This window comes from Panulirus ornatus, chromosome 14 (assembly GCF_036320965.1).
Source record: "Panulirus ornatus isolate Po-2019 chromosome 14, ASM3632096v1, whole genome shotgun sequence".
Classification (NCBI taxonomy): Eukaryota; Metazoa; Arthropoda; class Malacostraca; order Decapoda; family Palinuridae; genus Panulirus; species Panulirus ornatus.
In genome coordinates this window covers 47581062-47598702 of record NC_092237.1, presented here as the reverse complement: position 1 = coordinate 47598702, position 17641 = coordinate 47581062, and the positions used below count along the sequence as shown (strand labels likewise).

Here is a 17641-nt window from a genome sequence, read left to right as displayed (position 1 = left end):
TATGTCTGTTTATGTATATATATGTATACGTTGAGATGTATAGGTATGTATATTTGCGTGTGTGTGTGTACATTGTGTATGGGGGTGGGTTGTGCCATTTCTTTCGTCTGTTTCCTTGCGCTACCTCGCAAACGCGGGAGACAGCGACAAAGCAAAATAAAAAAAAAATGATATATATATATATATATATGTATATATATATATATATATATATATATATATATATATATATATATATATATATATATATATATATATGTGTGTGTGTGTGTGTGTGTGTGTGTGTGTGTGTGTGTGTGTGTATAACTGGCCGTGTTGATGTGTAGTGGTGTCGTTTATGCTGAATCATGTTGGAACCTGGCCTGTAACAGGTGCCTTCGTCATGTTGGCTGTAATGGGCAACACCACCACCAGCCTAGTGTGGGACTGTGGTCACTGGCTGTAATATTGCTTTATATTCGCCATCAACTTTGGTCGTGCAGTTCAAACACACGTGTGAAGGAAAGTAAATGGTCAGCTGCGGGCTACCGGGCTTGTCCAGTCACCCGCCAGACATTTCACACAGCCATTAACACCAACACCCTTACTTGTAACGTCACTTTAATTGCGCTGTGATTGGTATTTGTTTAGTGAAAAGTCTCTCTCTCTCTCTCTCTCTCTCTCTCTCTCTCTCTCTCTCTCTCTCTCTCTCTCTCTCTCTCTCTCAATCAAAGAAAATGTTAGGGTTGTCTTGACTCGGGTCCTGAGTCCCGTCTGGTGTGTTGACACTTCGGCGCCGGCATGTTGCGTCACTGCAGCCCTAACCTCCCGGGTCTCATGGGGGAAGTAGGAAGCCCTCACCACAGCCCTCACCCTGGGCTTCATCTTGAACCTCATGGTTAGTAAGGAAGAGGGAAGAGGACAGGAAGCACACTTGGGGAGACTAGGTCATGGCGTTACCCTGGTCTCTTGACTTTATGGTCGAAACACAGAGGCACTGACCACGAACTGTGTACCATAATGATTGTATCGTTTGGTGAGTGGGCTGTGTACCAGACAGTGTGTATCACTGGATGAATAAGTTGTCTGTTCGTTATAATTCCGTCATATGGTAATCCTAGAGTTGTAGATAAATGCTGGTATAGATAATGTCCAAAAGTATACGAACAAGTTGAGGAGGAGGAGGAGGAGGAGGAGGAGGAGCGTTGAGGAGGAGGTGCGGTGAAGATGGAAACACGTCTGTAGTCAGAGTCCAGCTTCAAGCCTTTTATCTTATCTGACATCGTTTTTAATATTAGCATCAGCATGCCGAGACCTCAGGCATGATAGTCTTTATAAATGGAGTAATCACTAGGGGAGGATATGCGTGTAGTACATAGCTATGTTTACAAGACAACTTTGTTCATGGCAGTATCGGAATCATGTAGGTGTTCAAACCCGTTAGGTTTGAGTCTCAGAATGTTAAGGATGGTTGTATTCGTATCAGTGTGCTATGGTATTCATACGTAGACAACTTGATGCTCAGCCACCATTAGTATCATAATAATACCACCAACTGATGATTGGAATATAACTACAACTGTACTTCCATAGCAACCGCACCCCTTCCCTTTGATCTTGTTATTTCATCCCTGCGTCGCATGCGTGCGATGCATACTGATGGCGTTTTCTGTTGCAGTGTACACTACCGCTGTCGTTCTACAATACTTCTCTTGATATAATTACTCCTCCAGTTCCAGGACGCCGTTTATGGGGGCTACCGCTGCGCCCAGGAAGCTATTCACGTCTGTCGACTGGAGCCACAAATCATGAAGTGCAATACTGTCTTGTGTTTTCTGTTCGTGTGATGGTTGGCCTCTAGAGCGCAAACGTGAAAGTTGGGCTCGTGTTCGTTGGGAGTACGATGTCTCATACTGGATGGGTTAACGTCTGACAGAATGGAGTTAGAGACTGGGTACCGTTTGTTGGGTCATGTGGGTGTGACTGTGTTTTGTCGGTGTGGGATGGGGAAGAAAAAGTACCGCCCGTGTACCTCATGCTCGCCGCATAAGGCGAAAAAAAAAGAGGGCCGGGAGCGTCAGGCAGGAAATTCCCTCCCACCAGGGAGGTGCTGCTGCCTGGGTATTGGAGGGTGGGGTTAGTGGAAGCCAGAACTCGAATACCTGATAAGTTCCCCTCCTCGGCCCATGTTGCAGTCCTCTCTCTCTCTCTGCTTCTCGAACACGTTCTTAGCTGGCATTCGGTACACACACACACACACACACACACACACACACACACACACACACACACACACACACACACACACACACACACACACGTAACACGACCACAAGTAACTCACACGACGCTTTATTCTTAATTCTAAATTCTCCCTCGCTGCGTGCAAGCCCTCATTAGAGGCAGAATACTTCGTAGGTGGGTAGGTACTACGTTGTAAGGTACTTCAGCGTCAGTGTACAAGTAAGAACAGTGGAGGAACTTAGGAGAGGAGGATAGTTCGTCAGTGATCTACTCGTCTGTTATTGACTGTACCTTGTTAAGGTCAACAGGTAAGAGACGAACACATACAAATACGTGGAGCATGAAATGATTATTAATCAAAGACGAATAAAAAATGTTAATTATCTTAAGACTCATCTTCATGATACGTAATTTGTAGTCATGATAATGCAACGGCGAAGTAACGTAGCCATTCTGGTTACAAATGTATCGGGATGTGTGAGATTATAATGATTAATATGCAAACTCATACGGCACTTAGATCATGAAGCGGACAATCAAATGTCTTAGGACATAAGACCTTTAGAATACGAAGCATTCATGTTGGTGACCAGGAAACGTCATTGTCTCCAACCATTCTGCAGGTATGTTTAAGAAAAGTTAAAAGAATTTCGGTGGAGAGGCAAGAACCTCCTCTAATCGTATACACCTTTGAAAAGTTCGTCGCATCATTAAGTTCCAGAATTTGTGGCGAGATCCGTCAAATCATCACGGGTGGCGACGACCTTCACATGTCTTCTGGAACAGCCACGAGCTACACCCAACTCCTTAAAAGTCATGTTTTCCACTTCCTTCACAACTATTTAAGATTATATTTTCACTTCTCTCGTGGTTCTTGTAAGGCTTGACCTCTATAAGGACTAGAACTTCAACGTGAAGGAAAAAACAAAAGAAGGTAGATAGATACACAGATAATCACATATACAGAAAGAGGAAGTAAAGTGAAAATATATCTTCATGACACTCAGTCATGTTGCAAAATGTGTACAGACTAGCCTCAGTGTGTCTGGTGCCTGGCCAAGTGGCGGCTGGGGGCAGAGGTTGGGTAACACATGTACACGACACCTCCAGTATGTTACTCAGTCGTCGTCCTCAGTGTGATGGTGCGCCACAAGCCATACCTCCTGGTGTATGTCAAGCGTTCGTACACGGCACACATGGGTCGCCCGGTGAAATCTAGACATGGACGCACACGCTCAACCAGAAGTCATTTGGGATGGGATTCGGCGATAAAGAAGGTTCTCTACATATATATATATATATATATATATATATATATATATATATATATATATATATATATATATATATATATATATATATATATATATATACACACACACATACACACACACACACACACACACACACACACACACACACACAACAAGGAAAAATCCCTATTGACACCAAACAGGTAAAAAGTCGTACTCTGCAGACTGTTTTGGTGGTACAGGTAGTCCCACCAGTTGATTGGTGTCCAGTCTGATGTTGAAACTGAACACCTACAGGTTTACCATGACGATCAGAAACATTTTGGAGAAAAAGTAGATATAGTGGGGATCTTGCGTCGTACTTGTGGTTCCACCGAAGTAGATTAATATAATAGGGAAGCTATACGTCGTGGGCCCCGCGTGGCTCCTGACCAAGGGGCACCAACACTGGTTCCCTTACTTCCCTGCCTCAGTCTGGCATTAAGCCTCTCTGCCTCCTGTCATCTGCTCACAGATACGGGTGTAAAGGTTGTACTCCAACATTCACTGTGATACTGTTAACACGCGACTAGGGGGAAAAAATGTAATTACCTATTCGCACTGTATGGGGAGGGAGTTTTACATTCACGGGTGCCACCGTCTCTTGAACATTTCCTGCTATTATGTGCATCATCTCAGACGTATGTATGGTGTCTGCATTAGCCATGTCCTCAGTCATTCCCATCCATTCATCCACAACTCTTATACTGTACTTCTTGACATATTTTTTTTTACCAACTTTCTTACTAAAATTCAAGTCATGTCCTACGTTTATGTGTGTGTTGGGAGGATGAGTGTGTCTTCAGGTATCGTATAAAGGACAACCGCGTCATATATTTGTGTCAGGTTGTGGTGATATGTAATTCAAGGATGTCCGTTCCGAATTTGACGCTTTGGGCAGATTGCAGTAGTGTGCATCAGTGCATTTACGTCATGTTAAGAAAGACGATTTTTGATAGCTGCGACAGACGGTAAGCTCGAGTGTATATATGTTGGTGATAAGATAAACATGATACCTGCAAATTACTGAGAATCTTGTCATATCAGACGGGCGAAGGTCATAGGATGACGTTACCTTTGCGACTCGTACTATGGGACCTTAATGCCAGACACCAATGCCAGAGAGAGAGAGAGAGAGAGAGAGAGAGAGAGAGAGAGAGAGAGAGAGAGTGTCAAATGAACTTACTCGCAGCAACACTGAAGCCCTTGATGTACGCAAGTTGTATCAACACAGATGAAAGAAAACGTGAAATTATCACAGCTGGCGGTATGCTAATGGACGCCCTCGCTGAAACCTCAAGCATCGTTGTTCTAGTGAGTACGACGTCACGACCCCTGGATATCAGGACCTGCCCCTCGATCGGAAGCATAAGGGTTGAATCAGAATGCTTGGGGTATCGTATCGAAGGGTTGAACTGCGGTGCTTTAAGGTCATACCATCGTATTCAGACAGGTAAGGCTTGTTAGGAAGAAGCATAGTTATGATTACTGCTGGTGCTGGAACCGTAGATACGTCATCATCGTAAGATTGTGTTCTCCAGGGTTGCTAGTGTTCATCGTCAGTTGTACAACACCTGCTTACATTCGTCCTCACTTACCTCACTACAACCGTTGTACTCAGTTGTCTGAGAATGGTATTAATGGCAGTAAATTACTTTTAACATCCAGATAACTCAAAAAGCTCTAGATTTCTTTTGGATATAATGTGTTATTACATAACTATTGTTTTGAAGTGGGAGGTCGTCATTTCCCCCAATCCCCTCCCGCCTGCACGGAACTAGCTTTAGAAAATCAGGTGTTCGCCCACACGAGACTGACACCTGTCGTTCTGATCAACGCAGTAATTCTGAAAGTTTCATCCTTGTATCATATACTGAATGTCATGCGATTTCAGTGTTTTTAAAGGCGTCGCCTGCACTGCTGTCCACGTTAGTGATCGTATGTTACTGCATGACACTGACCGTTGCTTGGATATGTCAGTGCAGGTAAACAAGTGTTGTATATCAGGTAAGGTTTACGTAACAACCTAACCCTCATGCATCTTCCTGGTCTCTCGATATTAGTCATCTTCAGGAAAGTAAGTCGTTCATCACCTTTTCCAGGGTTTGGAAAGAGTGTACAAATCACAGCATCATCGTCGTGAAGGTGTAATCATGTCTTTCCTCGTGTTTCTGGGCCGCTTTCTCGGATGTTTTAGTTGTGGTGGTGGTGCTGCTTCCACGACCTCAGACGAACCTCCGCGTGTGTGTGTGCACTGTTGCGAGGTAATTCCATATTGATCATCAGATGTCAACATCTGTCAACAGGCATGATTGCAGGGGTTCGTCGCTCTGCTTAATGCTATCATGACTTGGTAAACAGAATCACGCTCGCCAGACCTCGCTCACATCAACAAGGTTCTAAAGTCATTATCTGGTATCAATTGGTTCACAGAAACTCGGCATAGATACGCATGCAGTGTGTTGTGCGCACATGTTTCCATATGGTAAATATCCAGCGGAAATGATGCTCGTGAACCTTGGGTGAGTTACACATGTTTAGCTTTGGAAGGTAACTTTGTGTTGAGAGTGACCAGAGGATCACTGTTTGGAGTAGTACTGACGAAGTATAACAAAATAAAGGTTTGTTGAGCTTACGTACCCACAACTTCGTCTCCTCCTCCTCCTCCTCCTCCTCCACACGCTGCAGTTGCCTTCGTCTCAACCCGGAAAAAAGATTTTGCGACTTTGTGGGAAGAAACCAGTGGTTGGTGTCACCAGATAGAATAATGGCATTAGCTTACAATGAAGCCGAAACGTGACACGAGGACGGTTCGACCGGAGAAAGGGTGTAACCGCCTGGAAGATATGAGCAATACTGAAGACAAGAAGAAGCACGACAACGGCGACAACAATAGAGGCTAAGGTGGTCTCACTTATGCCAGGTCCGGTTGGTAAACGACCCAGGAATTGACCAGACACTCTCTCTCTCTCTCTCTCTCTCTCTCTCTCTCTCTCTCTCTCTCTCTCTCTCTCTCTCTCTCTCTCTCTCTCTCTCTCTCTCTCTCTCTCTCTCTCATGCATGGAAGTGTCGTTGATTCGCCATGTCTACGCCTGATACGGACCTGTGTTTCTTGACGGCGTTCTCTCTGTATTATGTGAGGAAGGAATAAAGTGATGCAATCCATTTTCTCCGAGAAAGTGGTACACTTTTTTTCCCTACGAAAGTGACACATACCCATTGTTTGTTTGTGTGTATTGAACGCATGGTGGGAGAGGACGTAAAATGCCTGCAGTATTTACAGTATTTCATGATATTTACAGCGACCGCTTCCGTATGAGCATGTAAGAAAGAGAGAATTATTTGACACCAATTTTCAAACTTATCTCCATTATATTGTGCGAAGGATTGCAACGTTTCCTCATTACAAAATTTCACTTGACATAATAGGATTGGCGGTACAGTTCCAAGTTGACGTGAATGATTAATTTAATATTTTTTTTGTGTGTGATTTAATGGTACATGCCTCGTGTGCTTCTGGTATATCATGCAGTTCTTGTAAGGTAAAAACCCGCCTACACCACATGTGTTACATAACCCCTCACGAGAAGGTAATGAGCGATCTATTTATCTGTGTCCGGAGTCCTGATGTGTGCTACCAGGTGGCTAACTACCCCGTCAACACGACGGTACAACCCTCGAGCACGACGTTACAATCCTTTAGCACGACGGTACAACCCTTGAGCACTACGGGTACAACTCTCGAGCGCTACGGTACAACCCTCGAGCACTACGGTACAACCCTCGAGCACTACGGTACAACCCTCGAGCGCTGTGGTACAACCCCTGAGCACAACGGTACAACCCTCGAGCGCTACGGTACAACCCTCGAGCACTACGGTACAACCCTGGAGCGCTATGGTACAACCCTTGAGCACGACGGTACAACCCATGAGCACTACGGTACAACCCTTGAACGCTACGGTACAACCCTTATGCACGACGGTACAACCCTTGAACACGACGGTACAACCCTGGAGCACTACGGTACAACCCTGGAGCAATATGGTACAACCCTTGAGCACGACGGTACAACCCATGAGCACTACGGTACAACCCTTGAATGCTACGGTACAACCCTTATACACGACGGTACAACCCTTGAACACAACGGTACAACCCTCGAGCACGACGGTACAACCCTTGAGCACGACGGCACAACTCTCGAGCACGACGGTACGACCCTCGAGCACGACGGCACAACCCTCGAGCACGACGGTACAACCCTTGAGCACGACGGTACAACCCCTGAACACGACGGTACAACCCTCGAGCACGACGGTACAACCCTTGAGCACGACGGTACAACCCTCGAGCACGACGGTACAACCCCTGAACACGACGGTACAACCCTCGAGCACGACGGTACAACCCTTGAGCACGACGGTACAACCCTTGAGCACTACGGTACAACCCTTGAGCACGACGGTACAACCCTTGAGCACGACGGTACAACCCTCGAGCACGACGGTACAACCCTTGAGCACTACGGTACAACCCTCGAGCACGACAGTACAACTCTCGAGCACGACGGTACAACCCTCGAGCACGACGGTACAACCCTTGAGCACGACGGTACAACCCTTGAGCACTACGGTACAACCCTTGAGCACGACGGTACAACCCTTGAGCACGACGGTACAACCCTCGAGCACGACGGTACAACCCTTGAGCACTACGGTACAACCCTCGAGCACGACAGTACAACTCTCGAGCACGACGGTACAACCCTCGAGCACGACGGTACAACCCTTGAGCACGACGGTACAACTCCATGATACGCTAGTGCTAACGTAAAAGTTATGTCACAGATTCCGTCATCATAGGCCAGGGTTGTACCATGCTACTGAAGGGGTTTAGGTTTTATTGAGCAATATTGCACATACTGAAGTTTGGTGCAGTGGTGGCTGCTCGTCTCAGGCGTGGGGATGTCACGAACCAAAGTCGCGTCAGAGGTTACGAACATCTGCAGCCGTGACTCAGCTGCGCCTGGAAAAGCCGTGACAGCCGGCTACAACATGATCACAGTTCCTTCGTAAAGTCGTGGATTTTGATGTATTATGAGCCACTTCATCTCTGTACCACCATTTTTCAGCTGACCCTCTTAGAACGTTGGTGCGACCTTGACTACGATGGGTTGAGTGTCAACTTGGCCCAGAAAGGGTCATGATCAGCTGATGATCGCACCGTTGTTCTCCAGGGAGGTTGACATGGTAAACATAGTCGTGATCTGTTGAGGTGAGAAACTTTGCATCGACGTCCGCCATTGTGCTCATCATCGTGTGAATGTAAGGAGTAACGCTGGGATGTACCTAACATGGCTGTGGTATGTTCCTCCTCTCTCACTCATCTCTCCTGACTACTGTGGCAAGCTGTAACCTGAATGGCCTGGTTCAGAACTGCGGATCGTTACGTCTTTCAACGAATTTAGATTTTTTTTTTTTTTTGTAGGGTATTTTAAACAAAGCGGTTGTATATCAATTGTTCCTGAAAGAAAAAAAGAAAGTGCTTCTTTGTAACTGTGAACTGGGAAAACTTATATATATATATATATATATATATATATATATATATATATATATATATATATATATATATATATATATATCATTATCATTATTATTATAATACTTAACCGCCGTCTCTCGCGTTAGCGAGGTAGCGCAAGGAAACAGACGAAAGAATGGCCCATCCCACCCACATACACATGTATATACACATGATTTATGAATATATGACTAATATACTAACATTGGGAGTCGCATTTTCTAATGCTCAGTGTTGTTACCAAAAGTGTTACGAATGTTTTGAGTTTGTAAGTATGTGAGAAGTACTACTGGCAGTGTAAGACTCTAAAGAATTCGTATATCTCTGTTAAACGTCTCATAACACCTACACGTGCGTTAGCCGGGCCCAAAATGCATTGTTGCTTAAGATCAACGGTGACTTCCGTATTCAATACTGTTGGTCAACACTGTACAGTGTGATAACAGCGGCTGAAGTGGGTGGACTCATCTTTACGTCAGATGATTCTACAGATAGGGAGATTAAGCTACTTATTTTCTTAAACGTATCATCTATGATCATTATTGTTAGAACCGAAATAAACATGAGTTTATAACAGCCATTCTTTTCAGGAGACGCGCTACCAACACCAGACATTTTGACTGACGAGGGCGCTTGGCTCTAACAGGTGAGTTTTTGCTGTTTTGTGAGATTATTGGTCACGTTCATTAGTGGTAACTGATCTTTTAAATCCATCGACGCTTAATGCGTATGGGTATTTCTATGTATTAACGTATATTTTTGTACATACTTGTTTTTCATATATACATGTGTTATGTATACATCTTTCCACCTGTGAGCAACGGTGTATCACGAGATCAGGATTGTCCAAATATTTACATATGTTTAAGATAGCCAGCCTCTGAGCACGTGAGTCTCCCCGATCCGGCCACGCGGACGCTGATAGCCGTAGGCGCCACGCTCGCTCCCCGCCGTGCGTGCGCTGCCGCACACCACGTGGTGACCAGCCGAAGCAAGGATCAACAAAGTGGGACAAGATCACACACTCATTTCCTACTTCCCCCTTTCTCATACACTCTCCTTATTCTTTCCGTCTCTTAATTTTCCCTCCCTTTATCTTAAGTCTCCTTCCTGTTCCAATAACACTCTCCCGTCCCCTTCCTGCACCAGCAGCACTCTCTCCGGCCCCTCATGGTATGTTTGGGGAGTTGATCAAGACCATCGCGCGCGCCAGCCTCGATGTCGCCGTTGCTTCACTGTTAAGTGTTTGCAACACAACATTCACCGTTACAAACGTATCAACGATCGAGTTTCTTAAACTTTATAATGTGTTTCAAAAGTCGTTTGTTCACTCGTCGTCCCAATACGAAATTTAATGACACTACTTGGATTCGTTATTGTCTGACGAATTAGGAAGTTTTCAGGTATGTGGTATATGCGGTTGCATGGTATTGTCCATACTGGGAAACATTCAAACCGCGACACCACTTCGATGGGTTTGACCTGCTCCACCACACCTCACTGCTCTACTGTATAACCTTGTGTTTCTCCGCGATCTTAATGTCAACATATTACGTAGGATTTTCAGGTTCACACTTGTCCTGCACCAGAGAGAGAGAGAGAGAGAGAGAGAGAGAGAGAGAGAGAGAGAGATGATTTTCTGGTTAACTGTTAGCCTTTCCCGTTTTTGCAGTGTAGTGAGGAACAGACTATATTGAGCTTATGAGAAATAATATTTTATTGCTTTAGTCCTTACTTGCTTACAGGATGGAAGGATTTCCGTCCTCCACTTTCGCCTTCTTTGCTGTCTTCATCGACTCGCAGATGTGGGTTGTTTTATATCTTTTCCAGGAGTTCCTGTAAGCTCCAGGGCTGCGCTACTTCCAGTAGCCGGGAAATGAATGGACACCTTTGGAGTGGGAAGCGCTTCGTCCAGACTGTACTCCTCCCTATTGTCGAGAGACGATGATACAGCCACGTCCAAGATGTTTTCTTTCGAGGTGTAAACCACAAGTGGTGGAATAGGTTTTTTTTTTTTTCTCCAACTTTAGCGAGGTAGCACCACAAACAAATTATATCATACATATTCACCAGGTAGTGTCAACAACAGAGGACTGAGCTTAAAGGGAATATCCTCACTTGGCCCCCTTCTCTGTTCCTTCGATTGGAAAAGTAAAAAGACTGGAGGGGAGGATTTCCAGTCCCCCGCTTCTACCCCTTTTCATCGCCTTCTACAACACGCGGGGAATACGTGGACAGCATATATATATTACTGTCCACCTGCTCGAGCTTACACGGCGTGTGAAAAATTATATTTGGCGAATCTGTATAATTAGGAATACAGTTTTGTCAAGGAACTTATCACTACAATGGAGTTCATATTTCCCTGGTTGTGGAAGTAACGCAGCCTTGAGTTGCTGGAGCCTTCAGGGAGAGAACCTGTCTGACACCAGGACTCGTCCTTAGCGAGAACTACGGCAGTAATTGTAACGATCCTACTTGATCGCTGTTTCTCGCGTTAACGAGGTAGCGACATGAACCGACGAAGAAAGGCCACATTCGCTCACATCCATAAATATATATATATATATATATATATATATATATATATATATATATATATATATATATATATATATATATCCCTGGGGATAGGGGAGAAAGAATACTTCCCACGTATTCCCTGCGTGTCGTAGAAGGCGACTAAAAGGGGAGGGAGCGGGAGGCTGGAAATCCTCCCCTCTCGTTTTTTTTTTTTTTTTAATTTTCCAAAAGAAGGAGCAGAGAACGAGGCCAGGTGAGGATATTCCCTCAGAGGCCCAGTCGTCTGTTCTTAACGCTACCTTGCTAACGCGGGAAATGGCGAATAGTTTGAAAGAAAGAATATATAGGTTTGCGGCAGGGGTGTGTGATGTCTCCATGGTTGTTTAATTTGTTTATGGATGGGGTTGTTAGGGAGGTAAATGCAAGAGTTTTGGAAAGAGGGACAAGTATGAAGTCTGTTGGGGATGAGAGAGCTTGGGAAGTGAGTCAGTTGTTGTTCGCTGATGATACAGCGCTGGTGGCTGATTCATGTGAGAAACTGCAGAAGCTGGTGACTGAGTTTGGAAAAGTGTGTGGAAGAAGAAAGTTAAGAGTAAATGTGAATAAGAGCAAGGTTATTAGGTACAGTAGGGTTGAGGGTCAAGTCAATTGGGAGGTGAGTTTGAATGGAGAAAAACTGGAGGAAGTGAAGTGTCTTAGATATCTGGGAGTGGATCTGGCAGCGGATGGAACCATGGAAGCGGAAGTGGATCATAGGGTGGGGGAGGGGGCGAAAATCCTGGGGGCCTTGAAGAATGTGTGGAAGTCGAGAACATTATCTCGGAAAGCAAAAATGGGTATGTTTGAAGGAATAGTGGTTCCAACAATGTTGTATGGTTGCGAGGCGTGGGCTATGGATAGAGTTGTGCGCAGGAGGATGGATGTGCTGGAAATGAGATGTTTGAGGACAATGTGTGGTGTGAGGTGGTTTGATCGAGTGAGTAACGTAAGGGTAAGAGAGATGTGTGGAAATAAAAAGAGCGTGGTTGAGAGAGCAGAAGAGGGTGTTTTGAAGTGGTTTGGGCACATGGAGAGGATGAGTGAGGAAAGATTGACCAAGAGGATATATGTGTCGGAGGTGGAGGGAACAAGGAGAAGAGGGAGACCAAATTGGAGGTGGAAAGATGGAGTGAAAAAGATTTTGTGTGATCGGGGCCTGAACATGCAGGAGGGTGAAAGGAGGGCAAGGAATAGAGTGAATTGGAGCGATGTGGTATACCGGGGTTGACGTGCTGTCAGTGGATTGAATCAAGGCATGTGAAGCGTCTGGGGTAAACCATGGAAAGCTGTGTAGGTATGTATATTTGCGTGTGTGGACGTATGTATATACATGTGTATGGGGGGGGGGGGGGCCATTTCTTTCGTCTGTTTCCTTGCGCTACCTCGCAAACGCGGGAGACAGCGACAAAGTATAATAAGATAAAAAAAAAGAAATATATATATATATATATATATATATATATATATATATATATATATATATATATATATATATATGATATTTCTAATCTTGTACCCAGATCAGAAAATGGTGATCGTGCGACATTAGTTCCAATGTGATTTGGGAGGTGATGATTTGTGCCGGTGTCCCTGGCAAGTTTATTGTGCACCCATGCTCATCCTGTGAGCGGTAGCGCAAAAGGATGACAAGGGTCACAAAGGGTCTTACGTAGACCCAAGTGTCCAAATCTTTGACCTTCAGACATTATAATTCAAATGATTAACATCTCCAGATAGGCCAAAGCGCCAGTAGTACCTATAGCCTAGCCTTAGTCTAGCAGTTATAACAGTTACAACTTTCTCTATATAATATTTTACACATTTTACTGTGAAAAATGATGAAAAATGTTTCTACCTGTGTTTATCTGAACTCGTCTTCGTGCTTCAAAAAGGTCCGTTGGTTACTTTCTAATTACATTACGAAGCTACTGACAACCCAATGTTGTTTTCAACATCACCTCTACTAAGTGCAAGTTTGGCTACAGCGGTGATGTTCATGATGACCTGGGTAACATACGGGAAGCGTGCGCTGTATCAGGTCGACACTACGTGTAACATTCATGGCTACACACATTAAAACTGCTGCCGTAAAGTGTGTGTGTGTGTGTGTGTGTGTGTGCTTGCCACACACAGGACCACACCCTTCCGTCGCTTGTCCTCTTGCGTCACTGCTGCATCACAGTGACGTCAGTGAGTGTCAGTCCCTGCAGGCGATCAGTCAAGTTATTCTGAGAGTAGTAGGCACAGCATATGCCAGCTACAGTGAGGCATCACAGTGCCCTACAACACCGCCTAACAGGATGTGTCTCATTTGACGTGTTAATGTTTCATTAATGATTCCCAGTCCGGCTGAAAATACCTTCATCAATTTTGGGTTAGATCAACAAAACTTGTGTCGTACTTGAGGCATAAAACGTGGAAAGACTCATCTTGCCACAGTGTACTTCCATAGTTTTGTTTTCCCTGTGTTGGAGACAGCCAACCAGAACGTGCGGGATCTGGCCAGGGGTAGGCAGGCGAGACCTTCGCCACCTCACCTTCATCCACCGTGTGTTTACCTCACCCAGCTCCCACCTTTGACCTCCAGACTTCTTTTGAAAGAGTTCCTCATGCATGACTGTAACCGTGTTGTTATGAATATACGCAGCAGGTTTGAAGACTGATCATCACCTTACTGTGCAATCGAACAGAATTTATATAGAAATACTTCCGAACTCTTGAATGTAACTCAAGCTGTACTACAGTGTTCTGTCCTGGTCTCCGCCCACTGTTTTTATTTATATACATTAATGGTTTACAATTAAGCCTACCCAAAGGTTAAAGTTTACTGACGAATCCAAAATATGACGTTAGATTGATCACAGAATGTAGACATATTACCCACCTGCAGTGAGAACTAGTACTAGGCAAATGAACGTTACAAGGTTGGTAAATATGAAGTAATACGTTTCAGAAATGATACCATAAAGGACGTATACAAGGTAGTTAGAGAATCGGTTGACGACGGCCAGGAGGAAAAGGAGTTTGGGGCTTATGTTGTGAACTCTTCGTAGAGTCAAGGTGTCTTACGAAAAGCAAAGTGGGTTGATTGTATGAAAGTTTTCATCACATATCATCAGACTCCATAATATTTCCAAACCTCAGCTCGCTAGTATAAGCTGTGGTGTTGAGTTTCTGGTGGTGCAGTCTTGAACAGTTTCACAAATGATCCTCACGGTTCGGGCCATGATAGAGAATCATTCCACATAAGCATACATTAATGATGATGGAACTGTTCTCATTAAAGAACTGAAAGCTCCGTGGTTACGTAATAGATTTTTTTTTGAAGGTACATACAGAATTTAATAACATTATTGTAAATCCACGTTTCGAAAAAAAAAGAAAAAAAGATTTAGGACGTAGAAACAGTAGGATATTTTTTCTAATTTTTTGCTGTAAAAAGCATTAAAGTTACTGTGCCTCTCCAACCAGAGCGTAGTTAATGGTTTCAGGTCGATATCAGGGGAAAAAATAACAGGATTAGTTAGCTTTGGAATCAAACACATTTCAAAGTTATAAACTGCCGGAAATAGACTCATCAAAAGAAGACACGATTTTACTGTCGGTAAATCATCATTAACTAGAAGAAATGAATAAAAATCCATAAGTCCCTCAGTAGCAGGAAACATCATTACAGAACAATAGGGCTATTGAGTCTCTCTCTCTCTCTCTCTCTCTCTCTCTCTCTCTCTCTCTCTCTCTCTCTCTCTCTCTCTCTCTCTCTCTCTCCAAATAACTACGTATCAGGTGAGTGCACCGACGTTTGAAGACACGAGAAAATAAAAGCCTTAATGAATTCTCCTGTCCGGCTGCTCAGAGACGAGATTATCACAGAAAATCAAGTGGGATGAGCGACCAAGTACGCAGAGGCAAATGATCGTTTTCAGGCTATTGTGGAACCTTGACGAAGAGGCTCGCCTCACGTCGCATTTGCTTGCTTGCCTCTCTCTCTCTCTCTCTCTCTCTCTCTCTCTCTCTCTCTCTCTCTCTCTCTCTCTCTCTCTCTCTCGTGCACCATCACTCGTAGTAGCACCCAGACGCTGCGGGAGACCAAAACGGAGGACCAGTTGCTTACAGGACGAGACGTTCTTTGGTGCAACACATCCACGATGAGCAGGAAGTACGTGTTGTTAACAGGCAGCATCAAGATGGCCGAAAAGTATCATCTGAGCTGTGGTGTGTCTTTGATGACTCTAGCTAGTCACATGAACCGGTAACAGTACTCACTCCAGGAGCACATAACAAGCCACAACCTTGTGATGACTCCAGACCTCATGACCAAGTAATAAAGACGTATCCGCACCGAAGAAAAAAAAGCTGGTAATTAAAACGTAACCAAATTGACCTCAGAACCGGTTGACTAACAACGGAGAAGTATAACTAGAACCACATGACATGGCTACGTTGATCACACACACACACACACACACACACACACACACATACGTAGATCATCAGCATCCACACCATCAGAGTCGTGTGCTTGCCAGCATCCCCTGATGACCTCGGAAATATCCTACTTGCAACACTCGTGTGGTGGTCCCCTGTGTCCCGCCCCGTGGGGCTGCCCGGACACGGTACAGGATACACCACGTGATCTCGCTTCGAAAGAAAGCTCGCTGACCTTGAAATTTCACACATACAAATTTCATTAGGGAAGAAACAAAATTCTCACTTTTCACAGAATAAGGTCGTTTTCTCCCCACAGTCAGTTAAGAGATGATACATTCGTCTTTCCTCTGGCCTTTGACGGTTCTGTATATAGTCCACCTCTTGACTCGATGAACACCCTTGGTATTACCGCAACGTCTACTCCATCTTGAAAACCTCACATTACAGAAATAGCTAAGACTGCTGCTAAGAAACTGGGAGTTCTGCTCAGATGTTGAAATTTCTTCCGAACAGTTGCTCCAATTATACTAAGGACAGATCCATCCTTGTATGGAGTATACTGCTAAACATTTGGAGTGGTTCTAGCTCTGTTTACTTACTTGATCGAGTTGGATCGAAAGGAATCAGACTTATAAACTCACCCAGGCCATCTTTAAAACTTGACCCTCTTGCCTTACGCCGCAATGTTGATTCACTCTCCCTCTTCTATATAGGTATTACTTCTATATAGGTATTACTTCTATACAGGTATTACTTTGGTTTTTGCTTCTGAGAACTGACTGCTTGTGTGCCTCCACCACTAGCTAGAACTTTGGTTTTTGCTTCCGAGAGCTGACTGCTTGTGTGCCTCCACCACTAGCTAGACCAGGCAATACTCGTCAAGTTGCTGCGTCACACGATTGCTGTGCGGCCGTTGGCAACTCATGGATGGGCCGTTTTGTTAACTGTTTCTCCTTCACGTAGAAATTTTAGAACTCTCTACCTTCTCTTATCTTCCCAATAACTATGACCTCACATATATTATAAAAAAAAAAAAACAGGTTTTTCACTTCCTCCATAATACGTAAATACTTTTCCTTGTTTCTTCTTTTTCCTAATCAGTAACCTCTCTATAGTTCAGTTAAGGGTTGGCCTTGATGTGAACTTCTGTCCGTGACTGTAGCCTCCAACGAAAACAAAAATCCCTACTCATGTTACACTCAAAAGATCTGGGGTTTCTGACAAGGGTGACTGGGCAGTGTTGTTTACAGCAGCTGAAGACATGGCTACGTGACCTTCCTTGTAAAATAGCTTTCCCCAGTTCTCCCTGGGCTTTCCCTCTGGGTCCTTGGTAACATTGTTTGGAGAAACTTACCAGTAGACGACCGAAGGAGAGTAAGGATAGTGCGTCGCCACAGACAACAAGAGACTGATAAGATCTCGTCTTCAAGACTGGTTCAGCACCTTATCTTATCGATCTGAGCGGCCCAGAGTGACTTACTACTCCGCAATAGACAGTAGGACAAAGAAAAGAAGCATAATTAAAAGACGAGCGAATAAAGAATAGA

At 44.4% G+C, this 17641-nt stretch overlaps 1 protein-coding gene across 1 annotated transcript in view; it reads right to left on the bottom strand.

Annotated features, from left to right (window-relative positions):
- The window catches only part of LOC139753380 (low density lipoprotein receptor adapter protein 1), a 136879-nt gene extending 119971 nt beyond the window's left edge, over positions 1–16908 (bottom strand). The window contains exon 1 of the mRNA XM_071669813.1: positions 16736–16908. Coding sequence (XP_071525914.1) covers positions 16736–16744 — 9 coding nt within the window. The 5' untranslated portion in view covers positions 16745–16908. The remainder of the gene's footprint in view (positions 1–16735) is intronic.
- Between the last annotated feature and the right edge of the window lie 733 nt (positions 16909–17641).